General features: G+C 34.1%; 1 protein-coding gene across 1 annotated transcript; it reads right to left on the bottom strand.

Annotated features, from left to right (window-relative positions):
* Positions 1-972: 972 nt before the first annotated feature.
* LOC149801184 (DNA-directed RNA polymerases I, II, and III subunit RPABC2-like) lies at positions 973-17,877 on the bottom strand. The gene is made up of 5 exons (XM_089955216.1): positions 17,774-17,877; positions 13,245-13,311; positions 9,432-9,565; positions 8,371-8,442; positions 973-1,877 (listed from the first exon to the last, which is right to left on the bottom strand). The coding sequence occupies exons 1-5, from the start codon at positions 17,800-17,802 to the stop codon at positions 1,787-1,789; spliced, it is 393 nt and encodes a 130-aa protein (XP_089811342.1). The 5' UTR covers positions 17,803-17,877; the 3' UTR covers positions 973-1,786.
* Positions 17,878-24,078: the final 6,201 nt, after the last annotated feature.

Here is a 24,078-nt window from a genome sequence, read left to right as displayed (position 1 = left end):
GAGTTATAATAGTGTTTCTTTGTGCATTACTTAAATGCTGGACTTTTATTTTTGCTATAAAAAAAAAACTGGTTTCTGCATAATTTTTGTTCTAGATCATGTACTTTGACCAAAATTTGTGGAGGGCTTACACTTCAGGTATGGCGCATTACATTTTCGGTTGATCGGTCATGGCTGTGCTGGCTCAAAGACATGGATTCTGCGGAATAACCTGTTTAAGACTTGGTTCCTTAACCAAACTTATGAATGGCTTGCACTATGGGTAATAAAGAAACCTATATATTCTAGGTTTTACGGTCAGAGGTCACATTAAGTTTAGTTCAAGATCTTGACTAAAGGTGCCCTTGGGAAAGACACAACTCAGCATGATATAACCAAAAACAGTTTAAACATCTGCAATACTGATCCCTGTTTCAGGTGGGTTAGTTCGTTTTTGTTGGTTTTAACAGCACTTTTTTGGGACTATTGGGTACCTGCATATACTTACTTATAAGCCGACTCGACTATAAATTGACCTACCCCCTTCTCAACTTTTCAGGACCACAAAAACTAATTTTTCTTTGACCCTTCTATGGGTCAAGGTGTAGTTTGCAAGCCAAATCCAAAATATTACACAATAATATAATTGTATTTTACACTGGTTTTGTATGTATTTTTCCAATCTATCCAGTTTGGTTTGTTTATTTTTCCAATGTGTAACAATGACTCGCTGACGACAAGCCACCCCTCAGTTGGATCTGACTTATTACTTTCAGGAAAGTCAAGGAGAAATTAGCTTTTAGAGCCCTTTAAAAGAAAAAAAAGAAAGGGGGGGGCACTTGAAGTTGACTTATAATGGAGTATAAATGGCATATAAAGGCAGTTTCCATTCGTGTATTTTATTTTAAAAAATATTATGCTATCTACCATTTCCACTCAATTATTTAATTTTTAATCTTCCAAAAGAGGGGAAAAGTAACAAAGACAACAGTATATGTATAAATGATTTATATGTCTCATTAGCACACATCTATATCAAGTCATTACAATCATAATGAGCATATATTACAGAAATGATTCAATCAAATACGGAAGATATCACTAAACAATACATGTTACAAACGCCTTATTGAAACTGTAATTCTGAGAAATCCTGATTTTCGGGTTTATATATTTCTAAAAACTCCTACAAAATACTATCCCAGTAGCAGAAATAATTTAAATCACACTTAAGAGGTTTATCTGTTCACTAAAGAAATCTATCTGGACTGCATTTCAAACACTAAATGGATGATTTATAATGCAACCAGTTAAGACAAGTTTTCCAAAATCAACTTTTACAAAAAGAATAAAACTAAAAATTATTTCTACCAGTATGTTATCTATTTGGAAATGAACACAAATGAGGACAAATTAATGCATGAAACACCTTCTCAAGAATCCACACTGATGAAAAGCCCTTGAATGTAAATGAGAAATTCAAAATTTGGACCATACCACAACTGTAGTTGCGGTTTCTTTGCTATCAGCCGAAGATTCTGCTAATTCAAAATTTCTTGAGAAATTGTGATTTCAGTTCATGATCAAAAGCAGTGTTGCCTCAATGAGTACGTCAACATTTATGCTGAATATTTCTGTGATGACTTCTTTCAGCAATGTTTCATTTATTTACATCATCAGTTCAAAGAACATGAATGATTATCTTTGTGATCAAAATTATTCTACACCTTTTGAAAGCCATCATAATCCTAGCTGAGTTTGGGCGGCTATCACTCTCAATTTGTTCCATGAAGAATACCAAGATTTGTCATTCTGTAATGACCAATTCTTCTATACCCCAATCTTCAAAACTTCCATCAGGAAGGTACCTTCTGATGATGATGGGGATCTTTCTTGCTCTACAAAAGCAAATTTATAATGTTAATAGTGATGCTTACCTTCATAACATCATCTTTCCCATTAGCAAAGTTATGAAATTATAATTTCCAATAAAATGACACATCAAAAACAAACTGACAGATTCATAAAATGTTCACTCTATATTTACAAAGGAGAATATATGTACATTATAAATTGGATATTATAATCTGTAACAATGTCTGGATCTTGCTGCTGATTCAAACTGCTCAAAAGCAATGCTATTGAATCTGACAGAACAGAATAGAACTTTATTGATTGGATGTGTGCAAGCAAAGCACAGAGTCAATACAGAAAAAAAGAAAACTAGACAGTGAAAGAAGATTAAAATATGTATTTTAGTCCTTGGTTAAAAAAATAATAGACTGGAAGATATCTGGGCCGAATTAGGGTAATACTAAACTTCACCAAAGCCTGAGATCAGTAATATCTTTCTCACATTAGAAATCCAATTCTTTTCTTCACAATTCATGAACATTAACTAAAATAGTTTGCAAAGAATAACATTTTCTGTGCTTAGCAATTTTAACCAGTACTTAATAATGTTGTCAAAAGAATTTCCACAAATTCAAGCTAAATGTAAGACAATTTCTTCCTTTCAACTGCTGAGAGTTGAAAGCATATCTGACAGCTTCTGCAATAAAAAGACTTTTATAATAGCTGTTGTGGTGGCCATATTGGGTATCAGATTTGCACCATTTAATTTAGGACTAATCAATGTCATCCTGGTGAAAACCCCATATCTAGTGACAAGAGTTTTAAAATAACTGTTGTGGTAGCCATATTGGATATCAGATTTGCACCATTTAATTTAGGACCAATCAATGTCATCCTGGTGAAAACCCCATATCTAGTGACAAGAGTTTTAAAATAGCTGTTGTGGTAGCCATATTGGATATCAGATTTGCACCATTTAATTTAGGACCAATCAATGTCATCCTGGTGAAAACCCCATATCTAGTGACAAGAGTTTTAAAATAGCTGTTGTGGTGGCCATACTGGATATCAGATTTGCACCATTTAATTTAGGACCAATCAATGTCATCCTGGTGAAAACCCCATATCTAGTGACAAGAGTTTTAAAATAGCTGTTGTGGTAGCCATATTGGATATCAGATTTGCACCATTTAATTTAGGACCAATCAATGTCATCATGGTGAAAACCCCATATCTAGTGACAAGAGTTTTAAAATAACTGTTGTGGTGGCCATACTGGATATCAGATTTGCACCATTTAATTTAGGACCAATCAATGTCATCCTGGTGAAAACCCCATATCTAGTGACAAGATTTTTAAAATAGCTGTTGTGGTGGTCATACTGGATATCAGATTTGCACCATTTAATTTAGGACCAATCAATGTCATCCTGGTGAAAACCCCATATCTAGTGACAAGATTTTTAAAATAGCTGTTGTGGTGGCCATACTGGATATCAGATTTGCACCATTTAATTTAGGACCAATCAATGTCATCCTGGTGAAAACCCCATATCTAGCGACAAGAGTTTTAAAATAACTGTTGTGGTGGCCATATTGGATATCAGATTTGCACCATTTAGTTTAGGACCAATCAATGTCATCCTGGTGAAAACCCCATATCTAGTGAAAGATTTTTAAGATAGCTGTTGTGGTAGCCATATTGGATATCAGATTTGTACCATTTAATTTAGGACCAATCAATGTCATCCTGGTGAAAACCCCATATCTAGTGACAAGAGTTTTAAAATAACTGTTGTGGTGGCCATATTGGATATCAGATTTGCACCATTTAATTTAGGACCAATCAATGTCATTCTGGTGAAAACCCCATATCTAGTGAAAGATTTTTAAGATAGCTGTTGTGGTGGCCATACTGGATATCAGATTTGCACCATTTAATTTAGGACCAATCAATGTCATCCTGGTGAAAACCCCATATCTAGTGACAAGAGTTTTAAAATAACTGTTGTGGTGGCCATATTGGATATCAGATTTGCACCATTTAATTTAGGACCAATCAATGTCATCCTGGTGAAAACCCCATATCTAGTGACAAGAGTTTTAAAATAGCTGTTGTGGTGGCCATACTGGATATCAGATTTGCACCATTTAATTTAGGACTAATCAATGTCATCCTGGTGAAAACCCCATATCTAGTGACAAGAGTTTTAAAATAGCTGTTGTGGTGGCCATACTGGATATCAGATTTGCACCATTTAATTTAGGACCAATCAATGTCATCCTGGTGAAAACCCCATATCTAGTGACAAGAGTTTTAAAATAACTGTTGTGGTGGCCATACTGGATATCAGATTTGCACCATTTAATTTAGGACCAATCAATGTCATCCTGGTGAAAACCCCATATCTAGTGACAAGAGTTTTAAAATAGCTGTTGTGGTGGCCATATTGGATATCAGATTTGCACCATTTAATTTAGGACCAATCAATGTCATCCTGGTGAAAACCCCATATCTAGCGACAAGAGTTTTAAAATAACTGTTGTGGTGGCCATATTGGATATCAGATTTGCACCATTTAATTTAGGACCAATCAATGTCATCCTGGTGAAAACCCCATATCTAGTGAAAGATTTTTAAGATAGCTGTTGTGGTAGCCATATTGGATATCAGATTTGTACCATTTAATTTAGGACCAATCAATGTCATCCTGGTGAAAACCCCATATCTAGTGACAAGATTTTTAAGATAGCTGTTGTGGTGGCCATATTGGATATCACAGCAGCCATACCAACTAAGGTATCATATGGTCTATTTGATATGGCCTCCCATTTCCGAGGGGTAGAGATTAACAATATTTTCAAAATGACCGCCATCATGGCCATCTTGTAGGTCAGTTTGCATCATTTTCATTTAGAACCAACAAGGCAGTATAACAGCTATTCTGATGAAAACACTGTCAAAATGACTTTCCATTTAAAAGTAACAATAACAAGATGGCCCCATAGTAGTCAATGGACACCAGATTGGTACCATTTTAATCCAGAACCAACCAGTCATCATTATCAATTTTTTTTGGAGAAAAACAAGATTATTTAACCATCCATCGACGAGACTTAGCAAGAACAAGATTTTTAATCGTTGGCAATATTGGAATTCACATTAGCAGCATCTTCATTCAACATGACATTACAGGTAGGGCTACCCAGACCCACACAGGTTTTGCACATCCTGATAATACCTGGCGCAGCCAAGAAGTTCCCTGCCTGATACTTGACCTGACAAAATTTCCCTATCCAGCCACCTGGACCAGGCTGGGTTTGCACTAGTCTGTAAAATCCGAACTGGGAACTATCCAGCCAGGTACTTGGACCCAGCACCAGGCAAAACTTCCCTACTCATCCATCATTAATCATAAGAAGTCTTTTAATGAGAACTGCATGTCAATATGACATTCAAGTGACACAACAATAATTTCAAGCTGGATGCTCTGGTGGCAATACTGGATGGCCGGTTGACACCATTTTCATTTATGACCAACTATACATCATAAGACTAATGTTGTTATGTTCAGCCATTCAGAAGAAGCAGTGATAACACTATTTTCAAGATGGCCACTGTGGTGGCATACTGGATATCCAAGTCGCACCATTTTCGTTTATGACCAAATCATGAATGAGTGTGTGAAGAGTCAAGGCAATCCTTCATGTGGTTAAGGAGTAATGATAAACGTATGCCAAACAGACAGATAGACATATGATGGATCCACTGATAACAGCAGAGATAAAAATTGGCATTAAAAAGTTTCAAAATTGTATTTTGCCAAACATGGAAACAACTCAATAATGTATTAACTTCATACATTCTCAAGATCACGTGCTTTATTATTATTTTACAGCCAAGCCATTATCCAACTCTGAAAATATATATTTACTTAAATCCTTGGTTATACTTTTGTCTTGTATGTTTATACTAACTATGCTCATACTGACCAGTATTCATTTCTGGTAATGCAACAGCAAATTTCTTAAAATGTTGATAAAAATCTGAACAATCATTCAAATAAATGCTAGAATTTCTGGGACTTGTAAAAAGATTCCATTATTCATACAGATTTTCTGTTCACAAATCATGCAAATTATAATTGCAATCCTTTATAATTTTATTTATTATCTTATTTTTATTTAGTTTTTTAAAGATGTTTCCTATCAGTTTTGGAGCTTTATGAAATCTTGTTGAGTGTGTCTGCTACATCAGCATAAAAAAAAATTCAACCAATGGTAGGTGATCTAAGGTTTTAAACATTCCTCAGCATGGTCTTAATTGTTTGGCATAAAAATGACTCTTGGATTTGATGCTTTCACAAATTCATTGTGACTTGGCCGAATTGTTATTGTCCTGACATGTGAGTAACCAATTTTCATTTATTAAAATCTATTTTCGTGTTCATTAACAGTTTCGGCTACCTACAAATAATATCAGTAAATGGTTACAGCGATTGAGGTCCAATAGTCAAAGAGTGGAAGACATCAAACCTGACAGTTATGACGGGGGAGTCACAGTATCTATATCCCACCCACCCCCACATCATAAATATCAGGTTCAGCATCTTGCATTTTAGAACTGGGAGTCCAATTATTATAATATCAGTCTTTGCAACTCCCTCTTCCCAATCCTTATAACTATTTACCTTAAGTATTAAATCCATCTGTAAAGAGCCACAATAAAAGTGATGTAACACCGATGTTCTTCTTGGCAGATTTTTAGCTTCCTGACTTTATGCAAATCTAGCCAAAGAATTATTTCTCTTCAGAAAAACTGCAAAGATTTTTTTATTTGATTCTGTCAAATCCATTTACTGAGTTTTCTAAATAAAATATAAACCCACCATTTTATTTCTTTTTTGAAGGCTTGTAGTGTGTATGCCTTCTGCTTTAGTTTTTACATTAGTTACTTTGCACATGACTCTATTTATATTAAGTTAGTATAATGAAGTTCTCTGTATAGTTTATACAAAAATAAATGCAACTGGGTCTGATCACATGGTTATGTTCTGACCAATGGAAATGTCCCTACATTTATCAACTGATGCAGCTGGAATTATTTTTAAAATTAACATTAAATTTCCCATTCATGTAACTAGGCTGATTATTTTTGATCAAGTTTTTAATCATAGAAATTACTTCCATTAGTCAAGAAATAGTCAACTGTACATTCTCCATTTGTCACATGTACTGACCATTATATGCACTTCCAACTGATCTTCCATACATACACCCATCTTCTAACACAAGTACGCCATTTCCCAAACTGTTTTTGTCATAGTTTTGTGGAAATGGAAGGTCATTAGTATTTAGCGTGTTTTAGTGTACAACACACCTTCATAATATGATGCACCCACAATAAAAATTGGGTCTGAAAAGGTGTACAGAAATATAGAGTTACCAGAGAATGAAGAAAACAATAGATATAGTAAATACCTGCCCACTTTACTTGCTTGGAGTGTAAGAACAAACTGTACTGTGGTTTCACTTATTTTTGATTTTGTAATTTAAAAAAAAAAAAACAATTTCGTGGGTAAATGAATTCATGGATTTTCGTGTTTAAGTTTGCATATCTGAAGGCATTTCATTTTACAGATTAATATCTACAAAGACACAAAACATAAAATACAAAAGAACAAAACTACAACAACAACAAATGTCACTTCAATGGTAAAAACAATACTACCAACTGTATGATAACAGATCGACACCTGTCAAGATCAATCACTTACGCCAATTTCGTCCTGAGTGCTCAACATCAGAAGAGAGCAGATGCAGCCAACAACGCTAAACTAATAAATTATTACAGCATATGATCTCTTACTTAAAATACTTTTCTGGCAATAACACTTAGTAAAATTCAACACCATCAGTTTCGATACTATCATGTTTCCACAAGCGAACCAAACATGTGACCAGCTGACCCTTGCTCAATGCAATTAGCAGGCGTGTCAATATTTGGTGTGTTCATACCCCATCAAACTGCAAAGATGCTATCTAAATCGAAAGACAACATAATCATTCCTTTGTCTGAACCTGCTTCAGGCATAACTTCAACCACTAGCCTTTATAATAATGACTACAAAGAATTAAAATAAAACATAACATTACTGGTATGCAAAAACAGGTCATGGTGATCATCACAGAACAGGAAACCATCACTGGTGAAGATCAGTGTACTGTTTTAGCAGACCTTAAAACCTCATCCATTAAGCTGATTAAATTTGAATTAATAATTGTGTGTCTTGTGAAAATGTGTGAATGGGAATATCTAATTATGCATGGCTTTGACAAAGCTAGACTTGCTTAATTTTTTGTCCACAGTTTCACATGAAGAAAGATTCAGTGTCAATTAAAACTAAATCTGTTTGCTAGGTATTTAAATTCAGGGTTTGGAGCGAAAACAAAATATACCAAAAGTTGTGAAACCACAGTACATGTGACTAAAGAAAGTCAAATAAAATAGATACATATTGTAAAAGGTTGACTCACTTAAGTTCCTTCATTGCAATCTGCAATGGATCTGTCTCTCCCTCCAGCTCCACCATCACAGGGGCACACATGCTGTAACACAAGTATTAGAAGTCAGTCATCATAATGGCACATAGCATCTACAGAAAATAAATCTCCATGCTTACTGTCTCAATAGTCTTCCATATCAAATATACTGACCGAAACTGACTGTTCAATAGCAAGTGACATGTTCAACAATGCAAAATCTCATAAGTGTCATATGAATCGAATGTAAAATCTGATACAATCATACTACCTGGAATCCAATGTAAAATTTGATAATAAGGGTCATATTACCATCAATCCAATATAAAATTTGATGATACATGTCATACTACCTGGAATCCAATGTAAAATTTGATAATAAGGGTCATATTACCATCAATCCAATATAAAATTTGATGATACATGTCATACTACCTGGAATCCAATGTAAAATTTGATAATAAGGGTCATATTACCATCAATAAAATATAAAATCTGATGATACATGTCATGCTACCTGGAATCCAATGTAAAATATGACATTACTGGTCATACTACCATCAATTCAATGTCAAATCTGATGATAAGGGGCATGCTCTCTGGAATCCAATGTAAGATTTTATGACAAGGGTCATACTACCATCAATCCAATATAAAATCTGATGATAAGGGTCATACTACCATCAATCCAATATAAAATCTGATGATAAGGGTCATACTACCATCAATCCAATGTAAAATCTGATGATACAGGTCATATTACCATCAATCCAATATAAAATCTGATGATACGAGTCATACTACCATCAATCCAATATAAAATCTGATCATACAGGTCATATTACCATCAATCCAATGTAAAATCTGATGATATGTGTCATATTACCATCAATCCAATATTAAATCTGATGATATGGGTCGTATTACCATCAATCCAATGTAAAATCTGATGATACAGGTCATATGTTCAGAAAACTTCTGCTATCTGTAAGACCCTGTCCAACTGATGGGATGTACAAAAATCTCACACTATCTATAATGCTGTGCAAACTTACGCTATCTGTAAGGCCCTTGTACCCAATACTCTGGCCCTCTCATATTTTGTCATGTAGGGTGTTGTGATCCGCTTCTGTGGCTCCACAGGTTGGACATGTTCTGCTGGCAAAATGTCCACCTGCCCACCACCCTCCTATAATAGACAAAATTACTACTCATAATTCATTTACTATTCTTAATTCTGTTATCAACCTTTACAAAATATATGCTTCATTTAGACACTGGCAAACTGCAATTTGAAATTTTTATTTAAAAAAAATAAAGGACAACCATTTGAGTTAAGTAACACAAACTTTACATTCTGTAATTATTATGGATTACTTGTGATTTCATGTAAAATGTATGCTATCTACTTGACAATGATGTCAAAAATAGGTCTGAAATGTACACACTTTAACTACATGAAATGTACACACTTCAACTACATGATTTCCAACATGACAGCATGTACATTAATGACAATACTTTACAGACACAAACACACAAATAATATAACTGGAACAACTTGGCTAAAGCTTTAGGTATATTTAATTGGCATGTAAATAACAATGCATAACCATGTGGTTCTTATGAAAATGCATAATGAAATTAAAACAAGACTGAACTGTTTTATTCTGAGGTGTCAATTGATAATGGAATATAGTACTTTTGTTTATTATATGCTCATTTTTCCCCCTCCCTTTACATTGTCAGAATTGTGCAATATTACCCGATACTGAACCCGCGTGCCAATACACATATAGTATTCACCTGCATAAAGTAACTACTATCTACTGTAAACAAACAATGGACGCAGATGTCAGCACCTTTGATTTGTAAACAAATCATGTACACTCGCGTAAGAGGCGCTTTACGTTGTGGTTGTTTAAATTTCTTTCTGAATGAACTAAAACAGATGTTATTCGTGGACTACAACATACCAGCTGCTTTGGCACAATCCACATTGATACAATGTTTTGGATTTAGGCTAGCTACAGTATACAACAGACGCAAGAAAGGGTCCTTACAAATAACATACAAGTGACAAGTCATATACTGTCTTCTTTAGGTGGTGATAAGAATGGCAAAAAAAACATATCCTTACAGTTTTACATCCTGAATATCCTCAAAATGTACTTTCTTAGTTCTGCAAATCCGAATTACACGAGCCATGTCATAGATTCTCAATCTTGATTACACATTTAGAAATTGTACTGTAATTTTGATGATAAGTGCAATTACATCCTCCTTACTGAACTCAGAATGAAATAAATTCATATTTTCCCCCACATTATAATTTCAAACATTTAATGACAGAAACAGAAACACATTTGCAGATGTCAACATGCTTCTTCCTAGCTTCTTCAATCCCATGTATTTCATGTGGAACGTCACATACAAATCCAGATCATAATCACGAAATTTCATAAAATTGTACAAAGTACCAAAATATATTCATTCCAGATCAAATTGAAAAGTTGTTGCAATGCACATTCATTCACAATATGACTCCAAATTTCAATTTTAACTAAACACGCCATTTCCTTTCAAAAGTTATGTTGAGCACACGACCAAGTTCAGATTTATCTGGATGGAGTTATGTGTGCAGTACTAATGTTGTTGTTGTGTAATGATGAATATGCGCTTGTGTATTAAGTTTGGAATGCAGCATACATTCGGTTACTTTGTTTCATGCAGTGTATTTTCTTAATATAATTAAGCATTAGGTAGAATTTTAAAAATTAGCATATAATAAAAAGGTTACTGCATTTGTATGGGAAAATATGAACTCGCTTTGTCAGATGGATATACTGCACTCCCATTCGAAAAACTCGTTCATATTTTCCAATACAAATCTATAAATATGAGGAAGATCACAACTGTCTGGTTACTGTGCAATACTGATCAAAATCGCCCTGAAACCAGTCCCCCCACCCATATCTCCAAAAGGAAATTGGGGGGGGGGGGGAAGCATGTTAGTGTTGATGACTGCAATTTCCAAATTAATTCTGGAGTAGCATACAGTGATACTTTTAATATTCCTGAAACTGGTGAAAGAAACAAAGCCAAGGTGTTGATCTGGCTTCATCTTATACACCACATTAATTTATACATGGATGAAGGATGGAAAATTTACAAAATCAGTAGGGGTTAAATGATTCATTGATACATCAATACATTTGCCAAACCAAATACACATATCAATACAAGAGGTAGAGAAATGAAACAAAATGATACTTACCCAACCCTCAAATGAATTTAATATTCAACAGGCATGGATAATTATTGGTAATTTACCTTTCTATGTCACAGGCACTTGTTATCAGTAAAAACTAAAAACCTACTGATAACACCTGCTTGCCTTCTAAAAATTAAAAAGGTGATGTGGTACACTTCCTTAATTCCACGTAAATCATCTTATCCCAACTGCAAGTCCTGCATATTGGAGACATTTAAAATGTATCCCCCATGTACAGACAGTAAAGTACTTTACTCATCATTCAATAACCACTTTTACGCAAAGTTACTGATTCAGATCTTGTATACAGTACTTGATTCTAATTTGATGACTTCACTTCCAATGTGTCACACTGTGAAATATGTTATATAGAATTCTGATTGGGTTTTTTTTGTCTGTTCCTATTTAAGGTAAACAATAACCACCAATCAGAACTTATTGTAGCTTACCCTGTAGGACACACAGGAAGTACTGACAGAGAAGCGGTAATTAAATGATCTGTAAAGTAATGAAATCATACAGTGTGAGAAAATTTGGAATTTGTCTTTTTTTATCATTAGATTAGCACAGAATCAACAATGGGGCAGATATGTAACTCCATGAGTTTGTATAAATGTTAAATCTTTTGTTTTGAAGAGGACTGAGTGCTGTCAAGAGTTTTCCTTATTCAATAACAAAAGCAAGTGCCTGTCACCATGGCTGTTGTTTTGCATCTGCAGAAGTACAATGTAATCAATTTAATTTTCTGTGGTATTCATCTCCACTCCCAAAAACTGACTTGTTATATATGAGATTTTCCATGCACAAGTAAATTGCACCATTTCTTCTTTCAAAGATAACACCATATTGTCTTGCAAGTTTAAGTGCTGACATGAAATGGGAGATATGAAGTTTTTAAAGCATTCATGCAGTACCAAACAGAGTGTATGGTGGCCAAGATGAGCCATACCTTTTTAAAGCATTCATGCAGTACAACACAAAGTGTATGTTGGCCAAGATGAGCCATACCTTTATAAAGCATTCATGCAGTACCAAACAGAGTGTATGGTGGCCAAGATGAGCCATACCTTTATGAACCATTCATGCAGTAAAAATCAAAGTGTATGGTGGCCAAGATGAGCCATACCTTTATAAAGCGTTCATGCAGTAAAAATCAAAGGGTATGGTGGCCAAGATGAGCCATACCTTTTTAAAGCATTCATGCAGTACAAAACAAAGTGTATGTTGGCCAAGATGAGCCATACCTATGATATCAAATGGGGCAGTCTGAAATGACCTAAAAGGCTGAATTAAAATCGTAAGTATTTTTGTTATCTTGTCACAAATGAGAATGCATATAAATAGATGCGGTGTCTATGTCTGTCTGTAATCCGCATACTGGAAATACAACCAATAAGTCAACAGACATAAATAGGCACAACCTACCACTTACAGACCTTCTAAAGATAGAAAGACCATCATGTTGATATGTTTATCGATAACATATCGTATCATGTAACAGATACATGAAGTCAGAAAATGCTGAATTCAGGTAACATTTTTCGTTCACATAGGCAACTATTATTCAAACAGCTTGGAGTACCATATAAATTACCTCATGACTTTCTATGGGTTCATCTAAGTTTTCATCATCTACCTCATCATCAACATCATCATCGAAGCTGAAGGGGAAACAAAATTCACATTAAGTAGCACACAGATCATTTAAAGATTCAAATTTAGATTAAAATCACAACAATTAACACTTGAATCTGACCTCAGAAGAGTGCTTAATTTTCCTAATCAAATATTTCAGGATATTCAACTATGAAAAGGTGAAACATTATCATTCAAGCTGAATCTCCTAACCCATTAAGACACACTGACATAAATATGTAGAAGTCTAAACTGTGAAGAAGTCATAATTAGCTAAAATGAAACAAACAAAATCATTCAACAATATCAAATGTCAAACATGGAAGCTCCTCATCAACATAATTTAGTAGCACCTTCATAACAACTTTAAGTACATTATTAGAGTCCAATGACTTACTCTTACCATAAAACACATCAGGGGAACTCTACAGATATTATGGGCTTTTGAATGAGTGACAAGAGTAAGGTCAAGTTGTTTACATCTGCAACATGCATAATGGGGAGAATGCTGGCATACTTCTATGCTACTTTCATGTACAGTGGCTGATATTTCTTTGGATATTGTATTTGTGGAAACTGTACACATTAAACTGTACACATTAATCACGTCACAGCTGAACAAAATTACTTAAAAAGTCAACCTGAATTAGTGTCATGTACAGTACATTTAGCAGCTATTAAAATAGTAAAAATTAACTTTGCCAGACTTGACAATACCAGGTTCTCAAGTGCAATGAATTAATTACCACACATTTAAAAATGTTTTTTATATATATATAAAAAAACATACCTCTAAAGTCCATGTGAAAAACAAGGTCTTTTTTAAATAGCCAGTATAATCAGTGAGGAAACCCAGGAAAACTCAAGATTTAAAAATATAACCCTAAATATGAAATTGTAGAGCACCCCTTTAGTGACAATGGTCTATATTTGATGCACATTTCTTGTTCCCGTATTTTTAAATACGACTCTTGCCTAGTCTCTACTGAGAACCACCAGCTTGACAAAATATTTATATACTATCTTAAGTATGAAATCTGCCAAGTTTAGCCTGAAATAACAATGAGGTCAAGATTTACCTGGAACCTGGTAAAAGGCTATTTATTCTTATTGCTTAAAGTTCACCCAACATTTCTAAATAACCACATTTAAGAAATCAGGGATCGCGCTGGGCTTTGCCAATATCACAAACTGTTATTTGTTTCTCCTTAGTAGTGACAAAATATATGATCTGGCGATCTTTTTGGCAACAATATTTTTGGCTGTTAAAAATTACATATACAGTCTTGGGTTTGGAGTGGTGAAATTCAAAGGCACCATGACAGGAAGCCACAAACTTTGAAATAAAATTGCACTGGAATCTATTGTTACATAAACAAATCCTTTGTTCATACTGACAAACCACCCTAACACCGCATTGTTATATCATAATCCGCTTATGCTGATGTCTGGCCTTAGCACTGTATGCCAAAATATTTGTGCTACCTGATCAGCTACAATCAACCACCTCTAAAGGCAGGAATGGGAACGCCAACAATCAACAAGACAATGGCAATATTTTTGTTCTTTTCGAAACATGCACCAGAAAAAAGAGATTTGCTGAAACTTCAAAGAAAACTGATTACCTTTGAAACAATGATCATTCTTTATGAATACTAAGCAAATGGAAAAAAGAAATAAAATCTATCTCAATGTTCTACAATTATTTGATGTTGTTACAGCAATAACAAACGGGCATTTGTTTGGTCCCTCAAGGACGGCCTTTAGTGGTGCCATCAACACATGTACCATCATCAAAGGAAGCAAAAGACCTTCAATTAAAGGAAGTCAGCAACAAACTTAAATAAAAGCATTTTTTCATTTTTCATAGTGATTGGAACATATTTATTATGCTATGAAAGTTTCCTCTTTGCAACAAAAAAGTTCATGGTTATGACTGCTACCAATGGCAGTGCAAAACCCAAATCACTGTTCCAATATTTTGAAAGAATAGATATCTGGCTGTCAAATAAAATGAAGGTGGGGAATCTTGCAATAATGTCTGTTAAACACTTTAATTTGTTCACATTTTCATCTCCCTATGAATAGCTTCATCCCCTTGGTAGACTCAGAGTTATGGTAGTTGTCTCTGACTGACCAAATCAAGGCCAATTTAAGTACATGTACATGTAGCATATAGACAACTATACAGCCACATGCTATAAGGATAATGAATATCAGAGTGAATTGTTTCATGAAACAAGTTTGTTGACAATGGGATAAGTCTAGATCAAATGAGGTCTGCCATTTCTATTATACATATGAGTTAGTTGTATTTTCTAACAGGATTTTTTTTCACATATATGTACATTAATTAACACATTTTGGAATGTTCTACACAACTGTAAGTTGTCAATATACAAGTGTATTTCTGATAGTTGTCTTCATTTAATCAAAATTTCCACTAAAAAATTCTGTGTAAATCCTAGTCACTGATGACATGTCACCTCAAAAAATTGACTTGTTTGTGAAATGTCAATTATTTTCAGCTCCCCCATCTAAACATCTACTTATGTTGATAATATTACCTTGGTTCCAAGGTAGTCATACAATGTAAGACGTGACACATGTTATTTATGTTAAGTGCCTGATGCCCAAAGCATAAATATAAGCGTTGAGGTCTTACATGTAGGATTTGGTCCCAAGGCAGCAAGAACCAACAAGGGACACAACTCCTACTGCACTAAAAAACAGCCTCACTTTCATGTCCATACTGACTGGCCTCTCAAGGGTGTTCTATTATGCAGTTTCTTATGTTTATTTTCAAATGGCTGTTTAAAATTAACATCCAATATAAACTTTTGATACAATAAACTCATAGTGCAGTCACATTAGCTTCCAAAAACCTGTTGGATCGAGGATTCCAATTCTTTTGAAAATTTCAGAAACTTGATTTCCATAGTACTAGCTTCTGCTCTGCTTTAACTTTAGCACCACTCTGAAGCGCAATCAATAAACAATACACAGCTTCAAGGATTTTATGTGTAATTACCGTAAAGTGTCTGAACTTATTTTGATTACAATTGACAGGTCGTGTGTGTGCAAGCCAGAAGTTGATACTTAATATGCAAGGGAAATCCAACTGAATGGAATACTGTCCTCTCATTGGTTAAATGATGTTCTGCACTTATTTTCAATTGGCCAATGAGAAGGCAGTATTCCATTCAGCACGTTGTTCTTGCATATTAAGTGGGCATGATCATGGCCATATCAAGCATTAGCATGGGAAAATGGTCTGGCATTCCTTAAAGGTATGACAGTAGATCCAACTTTGGAGACATACAAAGTTGAATGCCTGAGCTAAACAGTGGTACCAAATTTATTATGCTACATGAAATGTAGCTTGAAAACTAAGTGTTTATTCTTAAATAGGTCATGCTAGAATGGAGTGAAGTGTCCTCCCTTGTTAAAAATTGCTATAAATATATTAAAAAAGCTAGAAAATCTACTTGTGGTCCAAATTTAAAAACACATAGCATTTTATAAACAGCTAAATAATCTTTATGAGTGTGCCAAATTTGCTTTTGATATCTCTACAAATAAAATAAAAAACGCTGGGTATGGAACCACTTTCTAGCACAAAAATAATTCATTCTTAAACACTATTAAGTCGACATTGTTTTAAAAAAATCATAAAAAATACAATTTCTGATATATTTTCATAAAATTAACTTTTGTATGCTTCTTTCGAATAGCATTATACGTGTGCAAATTTTGACTGAGTTTCCTTTCAAATAAAAAAAATTGTTGGTTCATGCTACCCAAAGATGTTAATTTAAACGGCAAGTACTTTATTATGAAAATAGCAACAGCTTTTAAAAATTGGCGACAAAATATTGAGGTTGGCGAATTTTGGGGCGACAACCTTTTAAAGCCAGTGCCAACCCTGAGGAATATGCAAATTTCAGCTTGAACATGAAGTCAAGATTTTGCAAAAAGTGACCAAGACCAATATTAAAAATGGTGGACGGTGCAGGTGTTTAAATGCTTATTGTGAATTTATCTGAAAAGATATCACGAAGATTTTGTTTTTTAATTCAGCACACTTGAATTATGCAGAAAACATTCCAGTCTTATAAAACGTAATTATAAAATTCTAAATTTTTTTTATCCCCCCATTGCTAACTGCTCCCCTGTGACCTGAAGTATGTTGTCCAGATTTGCAAGATGGACATAATAAAACACTTAATTCAAACTCACTTTTCTAATTTCTTAAAAACAAAGTATTATATCTGTAGTGTAAGCCATGATCTAATTAGCTTTGAAATATCACTTGACAGTAAAAGTAATGACATTCCACAGTGGAGGGTTTAAGTTCCATGGGAAATATACGCTCAGGGCAGACAATACTCCCCTTCCAAGCTGTATTGATGTCTTGTATTTAATAAATACTACAACGCCTTCTGCAGTTATTATTCAATAACAAATAACATTACAATATCTACTTACTTATCAACATCATGATCATCATCTGCCATTTTCACGATGCTTTCTTCTACGCCGATAAAAACGAATTCAACGCCGACAGTGTATTTGTGAACTACGTCACTAATTTCTGCCTAGGATCCAATAATAACAACATCGAACGCAAAAATAAAATCAACACCGGAATCGTTATTAACTCGTACTTAACCATTTAAAATATGGTATGTGCTTTGCTATTTTAGTTTATTAATGTTTAATTCTGGGCCAGTTCAGATTTGCTTCAGTTCAGAGGCACAATAGAAAACTAAATGGACTTTTAGCTGGTGATGATAGCTTTTAAATTTTATTCAGAACTCTTTTCAGGAATTATGATATTTGTGTTATTTTGCTACAGCACACGCTTTCAAGGTTATGATAACTTAGAATAAAAGTAACTGCTATTTCTGACAAAACTATTGTATCGTGCCTTTTCTCTACTTGAGACGATATTAATTTGAGAAATCTTTTTTCCCACAATAATTATGACTGACTATCGGTTTCTTTTTGCCCTTCTAACTGACTTTATCAGTGTGTCTGTTGCTTCGTAGACATTAACAGCTATATTTAATTTATTCGGAAGTTCTCTAATTTCTTGTGCATTTACTGGACGATTTATCCGATGTTTATATTCGTCAAGATTTATTTATTTATTTTTGGTCTATTTATAAATTCTGGCGAATCGATATGACAATCCTCTGTTACATACATGGAACGTAATACCAATATATATCAGTACTTATTTTCCTACCAAGAACATCAGATACATTACTTTGATGGTGACAAGCAATGTTGGATGACACAAAATTAAAAAAAAAAAAACATATATTATGTTATCTTGCTCTGAGTTTAATAAAAATAAATCTTGCTATACTTTTACTGGACCAACTGTTTTACTTTTCTACTTCTCGTTTCATAGGTATAGTTCAACTTCTTCAAAAATTTTCAACAAATCCACAGTGAGTTCACTATTATCTGACTCGAATATAAACGCATTTAAAAGCCTATCACAAGAGTCATTGAGCTTTCAGGCGACAATTTCATCTAAATTTGATTAATAATTCTGCTTTTTTTTTCTTCTTCTCTCTTTTAAAGACCAATTAGAGTAGGATTTAGTTGTCTTCTTTCCGATTTGGTATTTTTGTATTAATTAAATTTTGACCATTTGTTACAGTACTGTTAAATTAAAACTTCATCATGACAGAATATTTATTTTCAGCCTCTTTTACAGCATTTCCATGTGCGGAAGTACATATTATTATTTTCTGACTGTATTCTCCATTTTTTTCATTTCCGCCATTATATAACAAGTTCGATTTAAAATATTTTGACAAATCTTACACATTTTATATTTTTTATTTTGACATTCTGTTATAGGTCAATGTTCTTAATTTTACATTATTGTAACATAATTTTCCCACCCATTCATACTGCTTTCATATTTTTACACGCGAATCTTACGGTTTTTTTAAAAAAAATTATTTTGCGGGGTTTCGTTCGCTTGCTTTTTTAAAAAGCCTTTTTTTCTCTTTTCAGACGCATTAAATGGGTAAACTGGTAAAATACTGAAACTATTTTTCTCAACAAGATTTATGTTTACCCCCCCCCCCTCCAGTTTAGGGTGGATAAAATTTCAAAATTGCAAATTTCTGTGTAGAAATATTCAACACAAATGGTGCTTATGATGGAAACTTTATTGTTGTATAAAACATCGCTACAATACCAGTATACATCTTCAGACGTTTTAGTCGCTATCGATTTATTATAGAAGATGTTAAAATATCTGGATTAAGGAACATTTATTTATATTGTGAGATCGTTCTTTGAATTTTATGATCAATCAATGTAAAGTGTTTCATTTATTTAAGCGAAATATGATCTTAAATTGACTTCAAACTATCACATAAATAAAGAAATCCTTTCCATTTCCTAACACGTTTCCTTGCCGTTCATCGTTTAATTCTCCTTGTTTTTAACCTTTAAGATGTCACATCGTCTGTAGTATATGGATGACTCATCCTCGTACAATATTACTTCATTACTATCCCCATTTTAAGACTTCATTTTTTAAACAACATAGTCACGAAAATTTGCACGCCTAATTAAATCTCTTTTTAGGGCCCCTAGCATTAATTTGTAGCATCTGTATCGATCGGATAAGATTAATCCTATTATGATAAGTTACCAACCTACGTTGTTGGCAGGTATTTTCGGATTATCATGTTGAATTATAATCTATCATAAGATTATTTTAGATGGGTTAGCACTTACAGAAATTTGACTACAGTATATCTTATTGAAGGAACGGAAATACATTATCATTAAAGAGATATTATTTACAAGCCGTCTGCCCCTGGGATTATACCTGCTCGTAACAGATATTGGTTTGTTGAGTTGAACCAGGAAATTCCCCTGATATTTGGCGCCCACACCATGATGTGCAGTTGTTATCACGGCGATATTTACAACTATGAGAACTCCTAAAACTTGATGCATATGGAGGGGGATTACCGCCATAATTATACGCATGTATTTTCTAATCTTCCTTGATGCATTATTGTAAATGGCTGCTTGCAAGTGCTTCTTTCATAATTCTATCCATGTATAGTGTATTCTTCATTGATACAAATTGTACGTGGCAGTTTGCAAGTGTTACCTTCCTTGATGCATTATTGTCAATGGCTGCTTGCAAGTGCTACATTCATAATTTTAGTCATGAATTTTATATTCTTCATTGATGTAAGCTGTAAATGGCTGCTTGCAAGTGCTTAGTTCTAATTTCCTTCTGCGTCACTGTATCTTGCAGTTTGCCAACTACTGAACTGACTCTTTACTTTCTCGTCTGGCAAATGCTATGACAGTTATTACAATTTTTTAATGTTCTATTTATAAATATGCTATATCACAAGTTACAGATTGAACCTTCTAAAATCATGATTATAATGTAGCATCAAGTACGTTGCAGGTTAGCATCAAAGAAGTTAAAACATAATGGCTCGTTATGAGAACAAATGGCGCTTTGACCCTAGCAAGAAGAGGTTATACCACATTACGGCATGTTTGGGCGTCTTATTTAAAATATTATCACAGTCAGCTGATTTCTCCGAGTATTAACATTCGGAAGAGTGGTGGCTTGCAAAATGCACAAACCAAACGAATTGTATCAAATTGTATGCAATTAGATGTATTTACACAATGTTATATATCCGCTGTCCCTTCCCATCCCATTTTTATTTGGACATTTTGTGGGTGTAATTTACCGCTACCGCACGGTGGCAGAATATGGTAGCCGCTTACAAGCAAAGGTTTAAGGTCCTAATTTGTTTATATATTCTAATTCACAATGTTATAAATTTAGAGCATATTTATTATTTGATAGTGCAGTGCAAATTCTGCTTTTTGTATCAGTAAAGACCCCATAACGTTTGAGCAAATTGCAGATAACTGCCATACTTTCTCTTTCTTGTTTATTCACGAGAGAGAGAGGGAGAGAGAGAGAGCACATCACTAGTTGTCTGTGACAAGTATGTCATATCTCCAGTTTCATTTTAAATCTCCAATTCCAATGCAACAGTAAGAGGCAAATGACCTGCAACAAGGGCATCACACACAAAGTATATACTGTAGCATAGCTATATGCTATAAAAATATGAACTTATTTCATTATATAAGAAAATGAATTATAACAGTATGAAATATATTTTCTATATCTAAACCTAAAGAACGATTCACAGGGGACAGATGCTTGTTAAATCGCTATACTGCAATGATATATAATGTCTGTGTCGGGAGAGGAAGTGATTCTTAATTAAGTCTTCGTTTATTTAACCGTTAGACGACTAGAAAGGAAAGGTTAACTTCGTTTTTATATCGGAACTGTCAGATGTGAGTTTTACCAGAATCGGTTATTTGGAAATCTAGAAGTCAGACTGACCGCAATTTTGATTCCTAGCTATAAAAGGTGGTAGATATATTTAATCCTGATTGGTTACGCTAAATAAGGGGCGTGCTTCACACACGTAATTTCATACCTTTAAAATTGCCCTCATCGAAAATCTAATTAGTCTGCATTTATCCTGCAAGAGTGAACATATTAGGAACTTTGAGATTGAATTTGGAAGGAATTCTCTCGTAAAACATTTGTCAAAGGGACCGAATGTCTGAAACGTCGACGGACACAATTCTGGCGGTAAAAGCGAACAAAGCTTGAAATCACAAGTTATTTGCGTCAACCTCATTTAATTCGTTGATACCAATATAATGAATTGCTCGATTTTATTTGCTTATATTTGCATGAATTTATTTATTTAAATCCGTAGATCAATTCTCGATATGAGTGTAACTGTGTTTGAGTTCATCTATCTGAATTCGTACAATGATCTTCTTTATATAAGTTTGACGATATGTTTGAATTTGCCGTCTTGATTGTTATAGGAATCTAATAATCTCATGCATTAATTTAATTGATATGAGTTACAAGAATCCGTGTGAATTCACTGATCTTAGATGATTTCACGTATGATAAAGACTTGAATGTGTCTTTTCGCTGAAAATAACGTTGTTAAGGCATCTAATGGATTTCATTCATTCATTTGTGTAATTGAGACAAGAACGGAACTGTTATGTCTCGTGTGATGTTAATGCGAGTCAGTGATTAAATAACTGTTAGGAAGTACATTAATCTTATAAAACAAAGTTTGTTGATGGTCTGCTATGTCTAGCCTGACCAGATAGCCTTTGATATCTGTTTGAGTTCCAATAGAACGATATCTGACATAACGAGAGGGGAGTAATGATCTCTTACCAGCAGGACAACTGACAGAAGATTTAGGTTGCTTCTCTGTTTATTTTGAAAGGGGAAAACGCTCCACTGACGTATCCACGTACGTACTGATCCAAATATATACGTACTAACGTATCCACCTATCCACATACAGTTTGAGGGCCGAAAGAGGCGAGACAGTAGGGAGGTTGGAGAAGGGAAAAAGCGAAAGGACCTAGAGAAACAACATTGAAGTTGGAGTGGACTGGAATAAGCAGGTTGTGAAGTTATACAAGGCATTGACTTCGATCGGGGGGCCCCGAGTGGCCGAGTGGTCTAAAGCGCTGTCCGTCACGGATCACTGCCATCTCACCTCTGTCTGCGTGGGTTCGAGTCCAAGGCTCGGCAAATGTGGATATGTGAGAAAGCTTGCCGGTAGCTTCTCGTGGGTCGATGGTTCTTTCCGGGGTTTTCCCGGGTTCTTCCTCCACCATTAATACTGGCCGCCATGTATAGCCTATCTTGTGCTGAAAAATGGCGTTAAACCCTATAACAACAATAACAACAACGACTTCGATCGTTCACTCGATTATATGATGAACCAATTCTATCATTTAAAACAGATCGGCTATTTATATAATTGCTATTTATATAAATACATTTGTGCTTGAAATTCGGTGAGTGAAAGATTTATTTAAAGAAGTGTATCTTCTTAATGTAACGTATTATCACAGTTATTTATGTAATTGATTTTTTTTTTAAAAAATTTCATGTACGGGGACTCGTATCATTCTATCCTATATATCTGCTCAGATCTCTATTTATTCCACCTATAAGTTTCACACTTTACATTAATATTTACTCGATCCGGGTAATAACACCGAGGGCGATCATTTCCTAGATAACGAGAATCAAATAAAGCGGACACCTTGTATACAAACTCACCACCCAGCGATTCTATCATTATTTTATCCTTTTTAAAATATAAGTTAATATTGTCATGACACAAAAAATATCAGCACAATACAACTATGCAATAAAGCAAAATAAATAAATAAAAACTTTATTCAGTCATGTGTTTAACTTTACATAGGAAATATTAGAGAAAAATAAATATTTAATGTAAACCGGCATTCATAAAAACAATAGTTTTAGATGAATTAGTCTAAAACAAAAATTATCATTCAGGTAGGAAATTTTAAGGAACAAATACCTGGATTCTCTTGTCTTGAAGCATAACAAGTACCAGTTTGTTACTTTTGGGAGACCACCGGATGTACCTGCTGTTGATGAGTGGTCAGTGAGCAATCAAATTGTTGTTCCTAAGTCGTATAGACATGAAATTCATAGTCTAACTGGTCAGTTTGGTGTAACTAAGACTTATCACAAGATCCTGAATCATTTTTATTTGCCGAAAATAAAGTGATGTTTATAAGTACCATAAATCTTGTCAAATGGTAAGAAATCGCAATCAGAAGATATCTAAGGCACATCTGCAACCTATTCCTGCATTTGACCGTTTGACAAACCA

Source organism: Sinohyriopsis cumingii, chromosome 4 (assembly GCF_028554795.1).
Source record: "Sinohyriopsis cumingii isolate HCF-2022 chromosome 4, ASM2855479v2, whole genome shotgun sequence".
NCBI classification, from domain to species: Eukaryota; Metazoa; Mollusca; class Bivalvia; order Unionida; family Unionidae; genus Sinohyriopsis; species Sinohyriopsis cumingii.
Note: the sequence above shows the minus strand (reverse complement) of the source record. Positions and strands in the feature narration are given on the sequence as shown.